The sequence below is a fragment of the Pteropus alecto genome, unplaced genomic scaffold, assembly GCF_000325575.1.
Source record: "Pteropus alecto unplaced genomic scaffold, ASM32557v1 scaffold35, whole genome shotgun sequence".
Lineage (NCBI taxonomy): Eukaryota > Metazoa > Chordata > Mammalia > Chiroptera > Pteropodidae > Pteropus > Pteropus alecto.
In genome coordinates, this window is record NW_006437828.1 from 1,712,602 (window position 1) to 1,734,234 (window position 21,633).

General features: G+C 39.5%; 1 protein-coding gene and 1 pseudogene across 1 annotated transcript in view; both read left to right on the top strand.

Moving 5' to 3' along the window:
* DIAPH3 (diaphanous related formin 3) overlaps positions 1–11,370 on the top strand; it is a 435,206-nt gene extending 423,836 nt beyond the window's left edge. Inside the window, exon 27 of the mRNA XM_006914939.3 lies at positions 10,044–11,370. Within this exon, the coding sequence (XP_006915001.1) occupies positions 10,044–10,306 (263 nt within the window). The 3' untranslated portion in view covers positions 10,307–11,370. The remainder of the gene's footprint in view (positions 1–10,043) is intronic.
* A 4,884-nt stretch (positions 11,371–16,254) lies between these two features.
* Positions 16,255–16,373, top strand: LOC112482276 (annotated as a pseudogene).
* The last annotated feature ends 5,260 nt before the right edge of the window (positions 16,374–21,633 follow it).

The following is a 21,633-nucleotide window of genomic DNA, read 5'->3' on the forward strand; positions in this document are numbered from 1 at the left end:
TATGGTAAATCAGAAGTATATTGTTAGTAAATCTAGAGAAATGAACAATAGGAATTTCCAGTAGAATATGGATTATTCCAATTTGAACTGTTTAAAGTTTAAAAAAATATTTTGTCATAATTTCTAAATTATTTTTAATAATTATTAGTACAAAATCCAACCTGAGATGAAGTTACTCATCACTGAAATATTCTATAAAAATGTCACTCAGAAATGTTACATGTAGGAGCATTGCTAGAAACTCCAGAGTCTAGATCTGTAGCCAGTAGTTATATGTGGCTCGTGAGCTCTTGAAATGTGACTAGTCTGAATGGAAATATACTGTGTCAAATACATATTTGATTTCAAAGACTTAGTGCCAAAAAAAAGAATGTTAAAGATTTTATCAATGTTTTATTTTGCTTACATGTTGAAATGATAATACACATTTGATTAAGTAAAATACATTTTTAAAATTAATTTCTCCTGATTTTTTCCCAGTATTTAATGTGACTTCTAAAAAATTTTAAGTCGTTTATGTAGCCCACTTTTGTGACTCATTATATTTCTACTGGACAACTGTTCTAGACTCAATGCTATGTCCTAAGAGGCCAGAAAGCACAAAAATACACATTCATCAAAAATGATGTGTCATCAGTTTGTTGTTCAGGTAGTGTTATTCTGAAGTGGCTTTTTTTTTTTTTTTTTTTTGGTCCCAGGGAGAGAAGGATTAGTATAAACAGTAAGTGAAACAAGGTGGTAAAATTATGCTTAGGTTCAGTCACTCAAGAAATAATGTATTAACCACTCATTAAGAGGCAGGCACTATTCTAAGTACAGCAGGTCTTCAATCTTCGAATAACATCTTTTGTTTAACGTCATTTTATTATAACATTGATGAGAAAAAAAATCCATTCCTATCTGGGGCCATTGTCTGTGTGGAGTACGCACCTTCCCCGAAAGTCTGCATGGGTTTTTGCGGGGGTTCTCTGGTTTCCGCCCACATCCCAAGGATGTACACAGTAGGCGACTTGGCATGTCTGAATTGTCACGGTCTGAGTGAGTGGAGGGGTGCATGCACCCTGTGATGGAAGGGTGTCCTGTCCAGGGTCGATGTCCACTCTGTGCCCTGAGCTGCTGGGACAGCTTCCGGCCAGTGCTGAAGCAAAATGAACTGAGCTGAAATGAGCAGCTAGAAAATAACTCTCTTCCTTTTAACCTTTCTTAAATGTGTGTGTAGCTCACATTAACGTTTAATATTAGAAGTGTCTTGGGTCTTTATTTAGAAGTTTGGTGATGTTTTTGTGACCAGATATACGCTGTAGGAACTTACCTCTCATTTATATCAATTAGCCTATGGTAAAATTGGTTTCGTTCTACATCGTTTCATTATACGTCGTTTTGCTTAAAGCTGCAGTGTCTAAGAACCTGTCGATGGATGATGTTATGCGAGGACTTACTAGACTTGGGGACACGACAGTGAATAAGGCAGATCCCTGCCTTCATGGAGCTGACGTTGTAGCAGGTTAGATCAGAGTTAGATGGATATGAGTTTGGGGCTTTTTTTATTATTTGAACATATTACTACTTTTTAGACATGGCTAAGATATACATAGCGGTAGGCCGGGGAGAAGTAAAGGGACGTGAGCATGTAATTCTGTTGTTTTATGGGACTAGTTAGGTTTGGTTCTTCCCAGAATTTTGAACTACTACTAACTGAGTATAATTCTACATGTTCATAATAAAAACGACAGGATCCTAAATATCTCAAGGACTTAGCACCTAGCATGGTGACTAAATACTCACTGGATTAACTCTGAGTTGACTGAAGCTTAACCTCAAGGAAGAACAGTCGCAACTATGGCTGTCTGACTTGGCAGAGAGCAGGCGTGGGGAATGCGGTCTTTGCCTTTAAATAGTAGAAGGGCCAGTGAGCAGAAGAGGAATTAAACTCAGTGTAGCCTTAATGAGAAAAATCAGTAGGGCCAGGGACTCAGATTTCAGGGAAACAAACTTTAGAAAACTATAAGGTAAAACTTTTCATTATTAGAGCTGTCCAAAGTAGGAATCTATTGACTTGTATGATTATGAGGATATAGCTGGAGGTCTTTAAACTTAGGCTAGAAGACAACCACTTGATAAGATGCTGAGTGAGTGGAATTTCACTCAGATGGTTCTACTAAGTAACTGAGGTCATTCCAGTCCTGAGTTTTCATGATTCTATGAATAAAAATGAAATGGAATTGCAATGGCATAAGTTACTCATTCAGAAAAACACCTGTATCTTGGAAATAGCTAACAAATGTCAAATTAGGAAATATAAAAAATAAAGGCAAATACTTGAACGCACACTATAAGATGCTGCTTAGAAATGGCTTCAGGAAAAGATTTAGGTCGTATAGTGTTTATTTACTATACGATTATTTTTCAATACAGATTCCTAGTCATTAGCACTAAGAACCAGCCTTTTCTCAAACCTCCCAAATGTAAAGTACCCTTTACAATGTGTCTATTTGCTATGACCTAGTCATGTGCCCCCAAGCCAGGGTGGCATAAGATTTGGATTGGGTTTGCCAGAGGCAAATAGCAAAGTTAGTGTGGCTGTGACAGTTCATGGACTTCTCTAAACTTCAGTTTCCTCATTTATAAAATGGAGTTGTTAGTAACTATCTTTTAGGTTTGTTGGGAAAAAATTTAAAATGACATGTAAAGGATTTACCATATATATGTAGTATGTATTTAATAACTACAATATCAAACCATAGTTCTGTTATTTCTTCACCCTCTTCCTCATAAACCACCAGATTAACTTATCAAGTTATTTACTATCTGTCATCTGTTAGCTGACAGGCACTTGTGTCCTTTAGAAATATTTACTTAATAGCTGGTAAGCCACACACTGCTGACCATACGTGCAGAGTAGCCTGAGACAGCTGTCAGTAACAGATAGCAGAACGGGTTGGCTTCAGTATGTTGGTATGAAGAGAAGCTGCTTTGGACATGAAGTTTCGGTTTGAGAGTGTGTCGTTTGAGGTAATGGTAGGGTATTGAAATATAAGTGCTTCCGGAGGCGGAGGTAGGCACAGTGCTGAAGCTCTCCCGTTAGGGCTGGAGGTGCAGATGTGGAAGTCTCCTTCCTAGAGATCTTGGTCAAGAGAATATAGATAGGACGGAAAAGTGGGCAGGGGATGAAATGGTCACATGGAGAGAGGCATAGTCATGAGTGGATGTATAGGGAAAATATTTGCAAAGTATAGAATAGTCATCTATAAAGGTCACAATGATATTGATATTAATTATACAATACTCAAAGTTATGAATAACATTCTATAATTATGACATGAGTGCCCCAGAGTTAGAACAAACTTCACTGGTCACAGTCCTCTAAAAGACTATCCTTACTTCGGACACCAGCTGGCTACAACTTTGGGGGGATTTACTGTCCCCTCAAGTTTGACAATTTGCTATGACAACTCCTAGAATTCAGGAAAGTGCTATACTTTGTTATAGCTTTACTACAGTACAAGGACAAGTCAGAACCAGCCAGAGAGAGACCACACCTCAGGTAGGTTCTGGGAGGGCTCCAAACATGAAGCTTCTGTTGTCCTCAGGTATACATGACCCCGCCCCCAAGCACATCAGTGTGTGACAGTACTCATCACATTGTCCATGTGTGACAGTACATATTACTGACTGGGAAAACTCAACTGGTACTCAGTGTCCATAGTTTGTCTTGAGGTTTCATTACGTAGACATGATTGATAGGTCACATGATTGGTCTTTCTGATGTGGCCATCCCCCATCCCGAGTCACTCATTACCATAAACTAGCTAGGGGTCCGCCATGAATAGCAAAGGCACTCCTATCACTATGTGAATTTCTAGGGTTTTGAGGTAACTTCCCAGTAACCTGGAAAAAAAATGACCAAATTTTTATCACACACATTTTATAAAGTTGCAGCTATAAGAGAAAATGAGGCATGAGAAAATGCCATTGAGTTTAGGAATTGTGAGGCGTCTGATAATTTTGCGGGGAGCAGTTTCAATACAGAGGTACAGATGAAAGCCAAATTGGAATTTGCTAATAATTGGGTAGAAATGTGAGAAAGACAGAAGCAAATATAGAGAAGGACAGTCAACTCAAGTAATATATTACAAATCAGGACGATAAGTCCTTGAATGGAAAGGTTTACATTACTATTCTCTTTAGAGGAAAGAGGCTGGATTCATCCTGCACGTCCTGTGCTCAGGAGCCTGCCCCATCTGGAGTTCTGCTAGTCCGATTATCAGTTAGGAAGGCCCAGCAAAGGAAATTGCAAAATGGCCGCGCTATCTTTGAATTTTTATTTAGAGGACAGTGATATAGAACAAGGCTGAACAGAAATGTATATGCGATGAGTTTCTGCCCCGCAAAAAGTTCTAGTGTAATTGTCAAGTGTCTCCTCTATTCAGAGATCTCTTCTATTAATCATCCTCTGCTTTGTCTGTCTTGTTTGAATTGGGAAAGTGATTATTTTGTTTTGTTGTTGTGTTGTTTCTACGTAATCGGTTCAGTAAGAGTTTCTCGGCACTCCTAAAAGATTTTAACTATATACAAAATGCCCGTTTGCTCTTTTTATCGCTTCTATATACTTTCATTTTAAAAGGTAAAATGTAATATAAACGGCAAAATGAAGCCAAGGGAAGACAATTGTTTGTATTGTCAGTAATTCAACAGCCACGGACACCTCAGGGATATGGGCTGCTGGCGGTCAGCACGAACTTCCGTTATTGCATAGATTAAAAACATATATTTGTCACACACTTTACTGTCATGTAGACCCAGTAGTGCTTTAAAAAATATATTTATGGGTCATTTTTTTTTCTCTCACCCAAATAAAGTCATTGCTGGGGTGAAAACAAACGGCTACTTAGTAGGTCAAAGTAATAGTTAAGAGCAAACGGTAAAAGAATTGTAAGGAGAGACCAAATTTCGGGACAACTGAACAGATGCAGTCAGTTTAGGACACTAGAGTTCTATATTCTTCCTCCTGTCAAAGCTGCCACAGACTCACCATTGACCACAAAAGGCAGGAGCTCAATTTTATATTTCATCTGAGAGTTGGCACTTCTAAGAAGCTCATGCCCATTAGAACCACAATGTGATGGGGGGATCAATAGTGACTTAAAGGGAATAATGCCTCTTTCTGAACCATAACTGATATTTCCTGAAGCAGAGAGGGTTTTCTCCAAGGGCTGTCAGCCAGGGCCTTTGCCTTCTTAGCTCAAGAAGCGTAACTGTTGGCTGAAACGTTTCCTCATTTGGATGCCAAGTTGCATATAGTTATATTTACTTTTTGTCAGCAATTTTCCTGGGGTTCTCTGTCTTTTGTGTTAAGAAACAATGGAAATGTTAGGTCAGGATGTTGGGGGGTTTTGTTTATTTTTTTTTTTAGCTTTCTTTGTCATCTAAATCTGTAGTCTGCCAAAGGTCATGTGGACTCCAACACTGATGTAATTTAAGGCTTTTATTATCATTTTTAAGTCCAGGAAATCCTCTGTATTTAAGAGCCATTCAACTTTTCAACAATTTTCAACTTTTCATTCACTTTCAGAAAACAAGCTGTGGTGGGACTCCAGAATCAATTCTTATAGTAAGAATCATAGGAGGAATTAGATTAAGATGGGAAAACTCACTTATTTCAAAAGAAAAGGGGATGTATTCTCCGTTTCCATGGAAACGTAAATACAAGATGTGAAGCTCAGATTCCCTTACTGAACCAGTACTGAAAATCACAGCTGGGCCTTGGTGATCTGTACGGCACTGACTAGTGGCCCTGGATATTGGCAATAGTTCTAGATAGGTCAGACTCCTCTTCACAGACATCAATTGTAATATGGAAGGCGGGGTCAGTGGGGAGCACACAGCAGCCTTGGACTTAATTCATAAAATACTACCACAAGCTTCCTCTTTGGAGAGTTCAACAATCATTCTACTTTGCCTTAATATTTTTAGTTTCCATTTAAAAATGTATATTGATAAGGATCTAAGTTGACAAGAAATAGAAAATGCTTCTTTTTCTTGATACTCAAGCCTTACCTTTCATTGAAACGGTTCATGTGTCCAGGTATGTAATCTTGTATTTGGAACTGTCTAACTTCATATGAAAAGGACAAGCCCTGAAATTACAATTTATTTCATGCCTCTGAGCTCCTATATGGATTTCTTTCCGACATGCGGGGTTGAAGCATCTCCCTGATGTTTGAAATGAACCATTTAGAAACTAAGTACATGTTTTAAGTGCAGTAAGTGCATGGTCTTCAGTTCAGCCTCCATATAGCCGCCAGTAGATGTTTGCAAATAATAGTAATGGAAAAAGACATCTGGCCTTGAACCAACATTATAATACAATTTCTGTATAAAAGTAACTTTCAATTTGGGACCCTCCTCTACCTATAAACATTTTTTTTTTTCTAGTTACCGTGGGACAGGAGTCTCTTCCAACCCAATTTCATTTATCTGCTTCTCAATGTAAGATGCGACTCTCTCAGTTCTACAGTTGAGATGGCCCATGGCAGGGGACCCGGACGGGGGCTGTTGGGATGCTGAGAGATAAACGTGAGGGCTGGAGTGAGGAGTTGTTACCTTGGAATTTCTAACAGCTGTAAGCTCATTTTTAAAGAATGCTTGTGCACATTTATTTCTTCAGTGGCTTCAGGAAAGGCCTCTTTCTTTTTTATATTGTCTTTTTCTTATGAAAGATTCTTTACCTAAAACCACAGAGGGGTTAAATACCAGTTTGGTTTTTCTCTTATCATTTTGCCCCTTTCAAGCAAGCTCTTAGCTATTCAGAGTTTTCTCAAAGGGCACAAATGCTCTTGCCTGCATTGGCCCACCCATTGTTATCCACTGAAGCCTCCAAAGAAGTTCAAAGAGCAAATAGTAAAAGGAAAAGCCAGGCTCTGCTGGGCATTTCATCCTTGGATCTGGTATAGGACAGGTGAAAGAGGACCGAAATATCCAAGTGGATAGACAATCCTTGTTTTTTTAGCAACACACAGTGTATTAGTGACCTAGAAGAGTAGAGGTCAAAAGCATGATCGGAGTGGGTTCAGGAGAAAAATGGGAAGAGAAGAATTGAAACCGTAGGTATGGCAAGTCTGAGAGAATCTTTGTTATACAGGCAGTCAACACCCGAGGTAGTAGATGGAGCAAGCAGGACGTGGAGTCGAAGTGGTTTTTTTCTCTAGATTATTAGGTTGTTGCAACATACTTGCATGACGAAGGGCGTGATCACACGAGGAAGGCAGCCTTTAAGATGCAGTAGTGAGGACACAGCTGCCAGAGAGATGTCCTTGAGTAGACAAGAGTGCATGGTGCTCGCCTTGAGGGACCGTCCCCAGTGGCAGAGCAGAGCCTGGGGGTGTGGAGGGAGAGCATACACGTGCGTGCAGTGGGGAGGGCAGACAGTAAACGTCGGGGTGGGGCAGTTTGTGGGAGTTCCCTTCTGCCTGCTTCTGTGAATGAGTTAAGTGAGAGTGAAGAACACGATGGACATTTGAAAAGAGGAGAAGGTGTGAAATAGTTGCCTAGGAGAATGGAAGATGCACGGACTAGGGGATTGTAGTGCCATTCAGGCTGTACCTGAAGTTTATGACTATAAATGAAACCAGGAAAGGAAAGAAGTACACGTATGACCTTGGACATACTGTGCTAAAGTGGTTTATATGGGAATACTATCTGCTTTATAAATTTATTGGGAGAATTAAATGTGTCAGAAAGCATTCTGAAGTATAAGTACAGGACATCGTTATTATGAGACTTAGCTTTGAATTACTTAGCACTTTTCCTTGGCAAAAAGCTTTTCAAATTTCTTTAAGACAGCCTTAGCATCTCTAGAGACAATATTTGGCTTCTGCCACTGATTTACTCAGTAACTAAGTCTAAGCAATGACTTAACCTCCTCCTGCTTTTACCTCTCAATCTATAAAATGAGGGTGGTAATGTTTAAAGTGCAACGAATGCTTTATAAATAAAGGTGCTATAGATATACAAGCTATTAATAAAATGTTGTTTCAGCCCTTACTGGTACGGTCACCAGAAAGTTACAAAGGTCAGAGCATCTGAAAAAGTCGTAAGCCTTGGGTGGTAAATGCCTGCCTTGGAAAGCTTTGAAAGAGGAAGAAAAAGACATATCTGATTCTCACAAGTACCCTGTGAGGCTGATTAGAACCTGAGACTCGAAGAGGTTGAGTCACCTGTGAAAGCCAAGTGGCGGAGTGTGGATTTCAACCCAGATTTGCCTTAAAATCCCATGTTCTTTTCACTTGGTCGCATGCGGAATTGGGCTTGACACATGATAACCTTAGAAGGTACAGAATAATGTATATATTATAGGCCTATATTTTAGCCCATTTAATCTCTTCTCTGCCATCACACATTTGACTGGAGTTGCCCAGTAGCAGAATAAACTGGCTTCTTGGAGATAATCATCACAATGGAGTCGTTTACAAGAAATCAAATGACAAGAAAAGAGGAACATTTGGGGGAAGGAGCAAGTAGGCTGATGGAAAATTTGCACTTGGCAGCAAATGCAGATTTCGCACACTTTTGGGGACAGGATTGGTCATGGGCACTGCGGGAATACCACGTGCCCTGGGCTCCTTACCACAAATGCAATGCGTACATTGTAAACTATAAAGTCACTGCTCAGTTAGATTTTTACTTTGGAGTAACAATTACCCACGCGATAGAGAAGGGGATAGGAAAAGTGTATTTATTTTTCTTCCAACAGCGAAAAGGTGATCATCCTTCTAAAATTGAAATTGTCCAAGAAAGTGTGTAAAATCCTCATCCATCACCGGAAAGCCCCTGGTCAAAAAAATGACAGTGCAGTAAATATCTTCGGCAGCCACCTTTTCATGTACAAGCTGTTTTCCGTTGGAGTTTTCAGCACTCACATAAAACACACTGTCATGAGTGACTGCTTGTGTTCCAAAGTCATTACCATTGGGATAATGGAACATCTCTCGGCGAATAACCAAAAAACTTTAAATGTCACGTCAGGTTTGTTGAAGCCATTTTCAAGCCCTCTTCAAGGTTATAGGAATATCGAGGGTGTCTGTTTTTTCTCTTCAGAGTTTGAGATCTTTGAGAGAGATCACTCAGTAGGCTGTGCCGTGTGAGCGTCAGTTAATTAAAAGCAAATCTCACGTTCTTTGTGAAAGTCAGTCAGCCAGAGCCATTTTGTCATTGCAACTCTCTCCTCACAGCCTCGGCCTCGATAAGTCAGCATCACTGTCACCTACCCAGTAAAAGAAAATACGTACGTGTATGTATTTGACAATTAAATTATGACATAATTCTGTTTTGCTAGGAAATTTTAACAACTTGCCGAATTCAATATTTCTTTTAGGGGAAATCATTGACTTTCTAAATTCCTATGAGAAACTTTCCTCCTTGGTTTCGTTCAAAAAGAAAATGAACCTCCTTATTCAAACTGATGCTTATCTTGGGTCAGAGAATGTGGAAATAATTTCGTTACCCAGTGCATGTTTATTGAACATCCATTTTACTCCAGGGCCATTTTAGGCACCAAAGTGATAGCAGTATTTAAAACAACGTTCCCGATGTCTCGGGGCTTTCGTTCTGATACAGAGAGAGACCGTGGACAAGTAAACAGGTATACGATGTGTCCAGTGGTTATGAGATCTATGGGGGTTAAGGAAACAGAATGAAGAAAAGAGCGTAACTTTAGATGGATGGTCAGAGAAGACCTCTCTGTTTAGATGGCATTTGAGTGGAGACCTGAATGAAGTACAGAACCGAGCTTTGATAAATCACCGAATGGTGGGCATTTCAGACATAAAGAAAGAAAGAAGATAAGCGCTAATGAAATGATTGTCTATTTACATCTTAGTTTATTCTTAACCTCTACATGTTTATTTTAAATCTACCTCACTTTGTTGAATATTTTTAATTGAAAAGGACTTGTTTATCGAGAATAACTATTTTAAAATTGTTTTGTAACGTGCGCAGTTCTTGCTTATCAGAGCAATCAATTTTATCTTTCTTCCTTACTGTAGAAAATCAGAAAGCGCATTCGACGGAAGGGTCACGTTCACACTACAATATCAAGTGCGACTCAACAAGGACTCCGGTCGCCAGGGAGCTTGACGGTAATCGAGACACTAATACGTCTACGGGGAGGAGCCAGGTGGTTGAGAAGAAGGACACGTTCAGTGTAGGAAGCAACAGAAAGAAGGAAGCAGAACTCCATGGCTCTGTTTCTAAAAGCGACTCCGTTCCTGAAGTCGAAGCCCTACTGGCAAGATTACGAGCTTTATAAATTAAACTGCAAAAAAAAAAAAAGATTCAGCCAAATATAAAGCCATGCTCAAAGCTATAACACTTGAAAAAAAAATGCTTTTTATGTAAGTTTATAGTTTTAAATTATGGTATATATTAGAAAAATAAAGCTAAATATACATGATTGCAATGCTTTTCCTATATACTTGAGGTTTTGACTTATTCAAGATTATAATGGACTTTAATGGGGCTTTGTGGGGTTTTTTTGGGTTTTTTTTTTTTTTTTTTGGTCACCTGGTATTCATGTGTTCTATATTTGGTGCTTAAATTATATGTAATGCTTTAGAGAACAGGTAGGTGGCCACGTGTTCAGCAGTGTGTTCTTAAGTAAAAATTACAGCGACTTAGAAAGATGGTATTTTCTTCACTGTTGTCAGCATTAATGAATGTCAAGTGTTGCTCCATGTCCATGTGCGTTATACAGGCACAGGTTGCTCCTGAGTTGGGATCCACATGTTCTTATCAAAGCATCAAAAATATAAAACTGATTATAACAGAACTGTGAGGAAATGATGGGTAAGCTCATTACCATCATTATCGAATTCATGTTAATTAGACCCTGTAGGAGATTATAAGACCATCAAGCACATTTCCAAAAATGATGTTCTAGGAATCAGTGCGCTCTTTGAAAAAAGCACAAGCTTTTGTGTGAATTGCACATACACAATCTTACAGTACTACCGAAAGTCTTAGCCAAAAGAGAGGATTCCCACCTCCCCAGCCCCCTGCCCCCGGTAATTATGACTCTGGGATAAAATTGCCATTATGAAACTTCCCAAGTAACAAATTTTTCGATTTCTGTGAAACTGCAGTTTCTTTGATCTGACGATCAATAACTTTAACAAAGATCTGAAGAAATGTTTCAAGGAAAGTTTTCTTATGCAAATGTTACAACTGTACTTCAACTGGGGCGTCAAATTAACTTTGTTAATTCTATATCAAAGAAAATAAACTCACTACTTGCACTAAATGGAAAAAAAAATGCTTTCTTTTTTGTAGTTAGCATACTCTGGATAAGCTGGAAATAAACTGCTATGCAGTGTGTCTAAGCATCTATTTTGCTTTATTACCTGCTATCAGTGACTGCTCTTTTACCTTCAGTTAAAATACAGTTATATGGAACTAGTCTGGCAAGGTCCACTGCTTTTTATTTCCTTGTTTAAGTTGCTGCCTCCTTTCAGCTCCAACTTAATAAAGTTCATTAATTAGAACTATGAACCAGGCCCTGTTTATAGATATTGGGAAACAGTGTTGTCCATAGCCAGTGTGGGAATAAACTGTTCCTGTATGTATCGCTGAAAAGTGCATTTTGCCCTCCCATTACAATTCCTGTTTTTCTGAAAACGAATTTTAAAAATCAAGAGCAGTAAAGGACATTTACATATTTAAGACAGCAGGAAACTTAACAGGAAGGAAAGAAATTAAAGAATTCTATTGGTTTTTTTTTTAACATGATTTTGCAAAGACTTAACGCTTTTCACAAACACAACTGAAATTCAGCGAGGTAGTTTGGATATACCAGGTGACAGGTAAACACTCTGGAAACTTGGAGCTGGGGAGCAGCCACCAGGGAGAAGCAGCCTGGCAAATAAAGAGAAGCAAAGATGACAGACTCCTAGGGGCAGGAGAAGTCACCAAATCAGGCGGTCAGCCCCCAGAGCATCTGTCTGCAGGAGCTGAAAGACAACCTTCTAGCAGGAGGGCCGGGAGCCCACGGCTGGCAGAGCAACTCAAGTGGCTGGCCTCCTGCAGGTCAGTGGCCCACACTGCCTCGCTCGCTGACAGGAGCCTGTTCTGAGCAGGCCTGACTAGGAAGACTATAGCCAAGAAGAAGAAAACAGTCAATAGAGATAAGCACCAACTAAGAAGCAGATCATTTTTGTTGCAGATATTTCTTTGATACAAGTATGTATTCAACTAGGGAGTGGGGGTATAACTAGGGTTTTAATATTCATAATCTTTTAGCCAACTGGAAATGAAAACTATGTTCATGACCGTTAACTTGAGGGCAGACAGGTCCACTTTTGTGTTTCTGAGCAGTTTGTTCATTCAAATTGGAAGGTAAAAGTCCAACTTGAAACCATCTGATGGCTCAGTGCCCTTGATGAGGACATTTCAGCCAGGCCGATGACAAATCCCAAATGGATTCTCCTCCTCTTCCTCTCAGGTCAGTATAGAGAATCAGGCAAGAACACACAGACAACTAAGTGATCGCTGAGTTGTCCAAAAGTAAAAGTCTGCTGCTAACAAATTTTCCCAATCAAAGGAAGTAATATAAAAAGGGAAGTAAAGACTTACGCTCAAGATGGTGGAATAAGTAAATGCTGTGGTCGCTGCTTCCCACGACCACAGCAGAATTAGAACAAGCATCACTGAGAACCTCCTCAACGGAAGCTGAACAAAAGTCTTATAATTAAAGATATAAAGCGCCAACTACATGGAGACGGGGAGGAGGGGAGGAGATGCAGAACGGGCAGGTCCCACCCCCAGAGTGTGGCGATTAAGAATGAGGAGGGAAATCTCAGCTGCAGAGGTAACCACTGAGGAGCGAGGGGTCCCAGCTCCACATCAGGCTCCCCAGCCTGGGACAACAGTGCAGGAAAGACAAGTCCTCATGACATCTGACTGTGATTCTGTCTTCCTAAGATTGCGTCCTAGGAAGACAGAACAAGATGGCCAGCTGCTGGAGACCTAGGCGCTGCAGGTCTTAAAAGACCTGCACACCGACGCACTCACAAACTCACTCTGAGCTCCAGTCCTGGGGCAGCAGCTGGAAAAGCTCCAGGAACATATAGGAGAAACTAAGTTATCTAGCTTCAGGGTAAGGACTGCAGTGGTCAGAACAACTGTCTCTGGGATAGAAGTACTTTCAGACGCCATTGTTCCTTTGCTGAGTCCTCCCCCAACCCAGCAAGCAGACACAGGAGGGCACCAAATCTGAGCTCTTCGTTAATCTAGCTAATGCCGTTCAACCTGCTCTGGTGACCCCCTGCCCTCGTCCCACCCGACTCCCATGCCCTGCCTGAACCTCTCCCAGTGGCTTTTCCACACAGGTGGCCTGCTTCAAACTACTGGTTATAAGGATACTAGTTATAAGGAACTTAGGGGACGAATAGATGAATTCAGTGAGAACCTGAACAAAGAGAAACCATAAAAAAGAACCAGTCAGAAATAAAATATACGATAACTGAAATGAAGACTACATTTGATGGAATCAACAGCAGATTGGATGATGTAGAAGATCGAATTAGTGATTTGGAAGACAAGATAGCAGAAAACAACCAATCATGACAGCAAAAAGAATTTTTTAAAAAATGAGGAGAGCTTAGGGGACCTTTTGAACAACATTAAGTGTATCGACATTTGTATCATAGAAGGACGAGAAGGAGACAGAGCAAGAGATTGAAAGCCTAGTGGAAGAAATAATAACAGAAAACTTGCCTATCCTGGTGATGGAAATAGATGTATAAGTCAAGGAAGTGCAGAAAGTCCCAAATAAGATGAACCCAAAGAGACCCACACCAAGGTGCATCATAATTAAAATACCAAAGGTTAAAAACTAAGAATCTTACAAGCAGCAAGAGAAAGGCAAATGGTGCAAAGCTGGAAGCTTTTGCTCTAAGATCAGGAACAAGACAAAAACGTCCACTTTCACCACTTCTATTCAACATTAAAAGTCCTCGCCAAAACAAGCAAGAAAAAGAAAAGACATTTGAATCAGAAAGGAAGAACTAACACTCATTTTTTGCAGATTACATGATACTGTATAGAGAGAACCTAAACATTCTGCCAAAAAAATAACTATTAGAACTAATTAATGAATCCAGTAAAGTAGCAGGTCACAAAATTAATATTCAGAAATCAGTTGTATGTTTATACAACAATAATGAACTATCTGAAAGAGTAAATTTTGAAAATCCCATTTAATTTATAATTGCATCAAAAAATAAATAAATTACCTAGGAATAAATTTAACCAAGGGGGTAAAAAAAACAACAACTGTACTCAGAAAAGTATTAGACATTGAAGAAAGAAGAAAGAAACTGAAGAAGATAAAAACGAATGTAAGGATATGCCATTCTCATGGGTAGGAAGAATTAACATTGTTAAAATGTCCATGTTACCCAAAGCAATCTACAGATCAATGCAATCCCTATCAAAAATACCAATGGCATTTTTCAAAGAACTAGAATAATCCTAAAATTTATATGGAACCACGAAAGCCCCCAAATAGCAAAAGCAACATTGACAAAGAAGAACACATTTGGAGATATCACCTGATATCAAACTATACAAGGATATAGTAACCAAAACAGCATGATACCACTGGCATAAATACAGACACAAAGATCAATGCGACAAAATATAGAACCCAGAAATAAACTCACTCCTATGTGGTCGATCTATGACAAAGGAGGCAAGAATATACAATGGAGATGAAGACAGTCTCTTCAATAAATGCTGTTGGGAAAACTGGACAGATAATGTAAAGAAATGAAACTAGACTACCTTCTTATACTATATACAAGAATAAATTCAAAATGGATGAAAGGCTTAAATGTAAGTCCTGAAACCATAAAACTCCTAGAAGGAAACAGGCAGTAAACTTTCTGAAATTGCTCTAAGTAATATTTTTTTGAATATGCCTCCTTGTGCAAGGAAAACAAAAGAAAAAGTAAACAAATAGGAGTATACCAAACCAAAAAGTTTTTCCACAGCAAAGAAACCCATCAGAAAATTTAAAAACAGTCTACTGAATGGGAGAATATATTCACCAATGATACATCCAGTAAGAATGTATCCAAAATATATAAGGAATTCATACTAAACACCAATAGCACAATCAGGTTAAAAAATGGACAGAGTAATTTCTCCAAAGAGGACATACAGACGGCCAATAGAAATATGAAAAGACTTTCAACATCACTACTCATCAGGGAAATGCAAATTAAAACCACAATATCACCTCACACCTGTCAGAATGCCTGTCATCAATAAATCAACAAACAAGTATTGGAGAGAATGTGGAGAAAAGGGAACTCTTGTGCACTGCTTGTGGGATTATAAATGGATACAGCCACTGTGGGAAACAGTATGGAGGTTCCTCAAAAAATAAACAATAGAACTACCATATGATCCAGCAATCCCATGTCTGGGTATTTATCCAAAGAAATCCAAAACACTAATTTGAAATGATATATGCACTCCTATGCTTACTGCAGTATTATTTACAGTAACCAAGATATGGAAGCTACCTAAGTGTCCACTGATAGACAAATGGATAAAGAAGAAGTGGTACATATTACTCAGCCATACAAAAAGAAGGAAATTTTGCCATTTGTGACCTAGAGGATATTATGCTAAATGAAACAAGCCAGACAGCAAAAGACAAATACCATGTGATTTCACTTATATGAGGAATCTAAAATTAAACAAACATACAAAACAAACTCATAGATACAGAGAACAAATTGATGATTACCAAATGGGAGGGGAGTTGGGGGACCAGGTGACAAAGGTGAAGGGAGTGAGAAGAACAAATTGGCAGTCATAAAAATAATCATGAGGATATAAAGTAACACATAGCTAATACAGTAAATAATACCATAATAACTTTATGGTGTCAGATGAGTACTAGGCTTATGGGGTGGTTACTTCGCAAGTTACATAAATGTCTAATCACTATGCTGTATACCAGAAACTAATATTTCTTATGTCAATTGTAGTTGAAAAAAACTACAATTAGAAAAATGGGGAAAAAAATGTAACTTCCTTCTGGTAAATAAAGAAATATAAGGGAAGCAATCTAATCATGTATGTATACATGTCCTTTGCGAACATTTTAATATTTAAGTACATCAAAAATACCTAGTGTTTATATGAGGAAGTAGACATCAAAAATTCATATCAAAATTTTCTGGTACATCTGTCTACGGCCATGCCACCCTGAACAAGCCCGATCCCGTCTGATCTTGTAAGCTAAGCAGGGTCAGGCCTAGTTAGTACTTGGATGGGAGACCACCTAGGAAGACCAGGTGCTGTAGACGTAAAAAATAAAAAATAAAGGAATTGTAAGCTGACAAGGTCCTTGCAATCTGTGAGGTCAACCAATGGTGCCTCGCCTTAAAACAAAATTTTTTTTCTGGTAAATATATATAATACAATTATTTATCCAAGTTGTTCTAAAAATTTTAGTTGTTACCATATTATTTATTCAAAAAACAGGAATCACTAATGACTTTTAAATGTTAGTTTAGCACAAATGATTTTTTCCTGTGTTGAGTTATTCTTATTTTAAAATATCACAACCCAATGTAGGTTTGAGTTTACTAGTTAGAAAGTACATTATTTAGGCTATAATATATGTCTGTGCTATATTTTATCTCACTAATTAAACTCTTCATAGGTAAGCACAGGTGGACTAGGAGCATATTCGATGATTAGTTTTGTGGTAACCTTTTGTACAGACTGTAACTTTTGGAAAATAATAGATCCTAATGTATAAACTGCTAATTGGAAAAAAAAATTTTTTTAAGTGGCATTTACTTTTTTTCTTCATATTAAAATTTCAAGATCCAGGAATTGTAGCTGGCAGTGACCCAGTACTCAGTCTTGTCTGGTGAGTTGTCAAAAGGCAGCTGTTACATGCTCTTACCAGGCATGAGGCTTCTTAAAATATGTCCGAGGGCCAAACTGTTAAACCATTTTGTTCTAAGAGCTACTGTTTAGGAAAACACGTGGTGCTGCCAAAGAACCACAGACTGGATAGCATTTCAGAACTGATTCAAATCTCCCCATAAGATGAAAATAATGGAACCTTAAACCGTCAAAACTCATCATTCCTAAACAGAACTTTGCTTTTCAAAATAGGTATAAGGAAAAGGTTTCAAGGAGGGTGGGAGATGTTGTTTGAGGTAGAATGGAAGTTAGCTGTGCCTTTAATTAGGGTTTGACTGGACAGGACTGGTCTCTTTGTCTCCTAGTCTCCAAATTAAATTTGAATACCATGTTTGACTTCAACAATTCCTACCCTTCAGGTATCTTCAAGAGACAAGAACTTAAAAGGAACCTTGGTTTCTTTCAAGAAACCTTAGATAGATTTTTTTTTTCCCCCTCTACCATCCATTTTAAAACTCCAGCCATTGGACCAAAAAATATTTTAAAACTCCAGAGAGTGCCTCTTTACAATTAATATCGCCAACATCCTCCATGCTCTTAGAGCTCTACATTATTATACATTTCATATTTGAAATCTAAATTTTATAAAGGCATTCTGATACTGGAATTAGAACCCAAATTTCTGGATTCTCTCTTCGGGGCAGCTTATTCACCTTCTTTTACAACAGCCTTTAAAAGCATTTTAGTAATCTCTTACGTAACTTAACTTTTTAAAAAATTTTATTGTATCTAAAGTTTGTGGCTTTCCAATTTTCTCTTGGCGCTTTTACTTCATGTTATTTATATAAGGATTATAAACCTATTCCTAAAAATTTCTCCCTTTTTAATAATGGGTTACTAAAAATTTATTTTAAAGATGAATCTCCAAAGAGAATCAATCTAATATCAATATTTTCTATATAATCTAAGCGTGATGTTCAAGCATGAGACCTATGACAGAAAGGTATAAGCGGATTGAAATAAGCATTATGGAGAATAATTTCATGAGAACAGGACTAAGTCCTCAGATAGGTGTATTCTAGTTAATTACTTCCCAGTGTCTGTTTCCATGAACTTGGGCTGGTTCAGGTCCATCTTTGCATCCAAAAACAGTAGATTAACCATAAATATTTAATAACATTTCACTTAATACATGTAATAATATGTATAAAGGCTAATATAGTTAGATACAGATATATACTAGTAATATGGAAATGTCTATTTACATCCTTTGTAATAATTTCGAGGCTCAGTATGTATAAAGCATTCTCTATTAAAATATGTCAGAATTAGGCAACAGAAGTTTAGGCCTCATAATTAAAGTACCTAACCTCTGAGGGAAGCTCGATTTTAAAAATGAGATATCTCTTTCCTTCCCTTGTTTCAGGCACCAATACTTGGCCCTTTCTCTGCAAAACCAACTAGTTGCCTAATAAAAGCAAACAGGTGCCTCTCCAGGCAGCAGTGGAGGGTGTCATCTTGACTCTTTTCCTTTTTCCTTAATGACCTAACAAGAGCCATTCTGATGATTTTAAGAGCTGTGACTGACAGCCCACACCTGTAGCCTACCCAGAGCATAAGCGTCCAATCTGCCTGTGATAATAAATAAAATCTTGTTGTACTATTATGGGATGTGTGGCAAGGACAAGAATTAAGGCGGCTTTATAACTCCCAGAGGAATCCGGTGATATTTCTGGCGTGATCTCACACGTCGTTCTGTCCTGCCTGACCTTGTATCGCCCTCCTGATTTATAGCTTGTGTCCATCACCCGCTCCTTCCCACAGCCTCTCCCCAAAATAAAGGATTGCTGACCTGAAGAAAACAAATCTGATTTTTAAAAATCTTTATAGGAATGTCAGTTAAAACGTCCTGGAAGTCACTCCGTATGTGTTCTGCAGAACATTTACTGCTTCCAGTAGATTAAATGGTGTGTCTCACTCTATGAAATGAATACTGAGGGATGAAAAGACCTCATCAAGAAGTTCCAGCTTCATTCCTTAATAACTTCTGGGGTCTCTGGATGTTACAGGAAACACGTATTCACTACGTTCGCCAATTTACCAGCCACTTTTTTAATGATCAGTTCCTTTATCCTGGCAGACACTGGGGACAGTTGCCTCTCAGGCACTTCCTCATGAATCTATCTAAAAATGGGGTTTTTGATATGTTGCGATAGCTTTTCTCATACTCTCCAGAGAATCTTAACAGTTTCTGTCTGATGAGCCAAAGGAGAACACACTTATGGAAGAACGGACACACTTCAAGGACACTTAAGCATGAAGATATTAGTGGCACATGGGAACGGCAGCCATGCCTGTGGAGACCAGATGTCCTGTTCGTGTAGGACGGCCTTGTTGAGGATGACCATCCTTTGGGCATTCCCCAGGTACAGCACGAGGACAGCACAGTTAGATTTGCTATCCTCATAGCTCCATCACCCGCTCTTCTTCCTCTGTACTTGAGCCTCTTTTGAGTTCTTTAAATGGTTGGTAACAGCAAAGTGTTACTTCTATGAGGACATATACATTTTAACTGATATCTGACCTATAAGGGTTGAAAGTCTACGAATGGAGAGTTGAGAAGCAAACAATCTGTGCTCACTTATTAAATTGAACCCTAAACCACACCTTCCCCTCGTTCTTTCAGTCTGAATACCAACCACTCTTACCACCGTCCTGTCTTCAAAGCGAACTACTTCCCCCTTTAATCCTGAGATCAAAAGTATGAACCAAGTCCCTTTCCTCCATCCCCCTTTGTAGAGTTGAAACAAGGTGGTATTTGAAAAGATTTTACGAAGCTCTGAGTAGAAAAGTGGAGGGATAGATAGAGGCAAGAAATAGGAAAACATCCAAGCTCATACACAATAGTTCTCGCCCTCCACAGCAGACATGTGCCTCCCATTTTGAGGAGAAGCTGATGAGTGCAGTCCTCTGGTAGGACAGCAGAGGAAGCGTCTGATGACCCATTTCTGAGGAACAACTCAGCTCTCACAGCTTCAGGTATCCTACAGAATCGAATGGCAACCATTGATTCAGTCCTAGAATTATATCCCACATGTCCACAGGGATTGTCTGGGCACTTTGGCCTTTCCCAAACCTCAGAAGCAAACAACATTGAACTGTATGGTGGTGTCAGCCAACACAACATGAGGGTCAGTTGGACCCTGCCTGGGCCGACAGGACTGACTGGAGGGTGCAAGTAGGGGTAGAGACCATGCACGATACAGGGAGTTAGGCGAAGGGTAGAAGAGGAAGCATGAGATCAGAGGAGTTTGCTGAGTGGTACGGGAAGGGATTCCCTCCATGGTGGGGGCCGGAAGCAACACGGATGCTCAGCAAGTCTGTTCAGAAGAGGACTCCGAGGACAGGGTAACTGCCTTTGAACCCTGAAAAGCTTCACATGGAAAAGATAAACGTATTCTATGTGTCTCCAGAGCCAGGGCCAACAGTGGATACGAAAAAGCATGTCAACTGTAGAGCTGCCCACCGATGAGAGAGGCCGTCCTTCAAATTTATGAAGTCTGAGTCTTAGAAGACAAGCAAGTTCTTATAAGGAACATTGGAAGTCACCTAATTCAAACTCCTTATTCTCCATCTGAAGGGTGAAGTGACAGCCGCTCACACCCACACCCTGGAGCCCATGTCTCAATTACCCTTTGTCCTCCCTCCCTTATCACGCAGCCTCCCTCACCAAGCAGGGGCCAGTCCCTGGGAGGTAATAAAAGATCGATTACTCAGGTAGGAGGTTGGCATGTCCGAGCACTGAAAGGCTTTATCACTCTCAGAATCTGTGTTCCGTGATTTTTATGGGATCATAAGTGGGCTCCCTAGCCTTGGGGACTATCACCCTCGAGTCACCACATAGGATCGATTACTCAGGTAGGAGGTTGGCATGTACGAGCACTGAAGGGCTTTATCACTCTCAGAATCTGTGTTCCATGATTTTATGGGATCATAAGTGGGCGCCTTAGCCTTGGGGACTATCACCCTCGAGTCACCACATATTCTGCTTGCTCATCTCGTTGAGAGACGTTAATAACTCCTGGTTTATCTATGTGCCTGCACCAGGTCTTGCAACCAAAATAAATCAACCCTACGCTAGAAAGTCGTGGTCTGGAGAGGCAAAAGACCTTGTGGGCAGGAACTTCCGCTAAGGACCTGGCACATTGTCTGTCTGAGGTGGCGGCAGCTCACTGCCAACACTAGCGCGCATGGTAGAAAACCTTCACCACGTGGGCTGCACATGCCTGTGCCAGGCAGTGTTTAAGTATGTTCTGTGTCTCATCTCACTTCATGGGTGGGGCAGCCTCATGAAGAGGAATTGCTATCGGAGTCAATTTAACCAGTGAAGAAACTAATGAGAAGTAATTTACTCATGGTCACACAGCCAGCAAGAAGCGAACTCGGGACTAAAATCTAGGCATTCCAAAACTCTAGACACCATGATCTCACTCGCATCTCCCTCCCCGCACAATGCCGAACTGCCTCCTGGAAGACACCAGGGTTAAGAGGCAAACGCTTCGCCCGCCCTGTGCTTTTTAGGCGTTTTTGTAGTAGCCTTTACAGATGACTCTCCACTCAGCTTCATTATTTCTTTACAAAGTGCTATGATTTCCCAGAATCTCCAATACCTATATACCAAAGATGAAA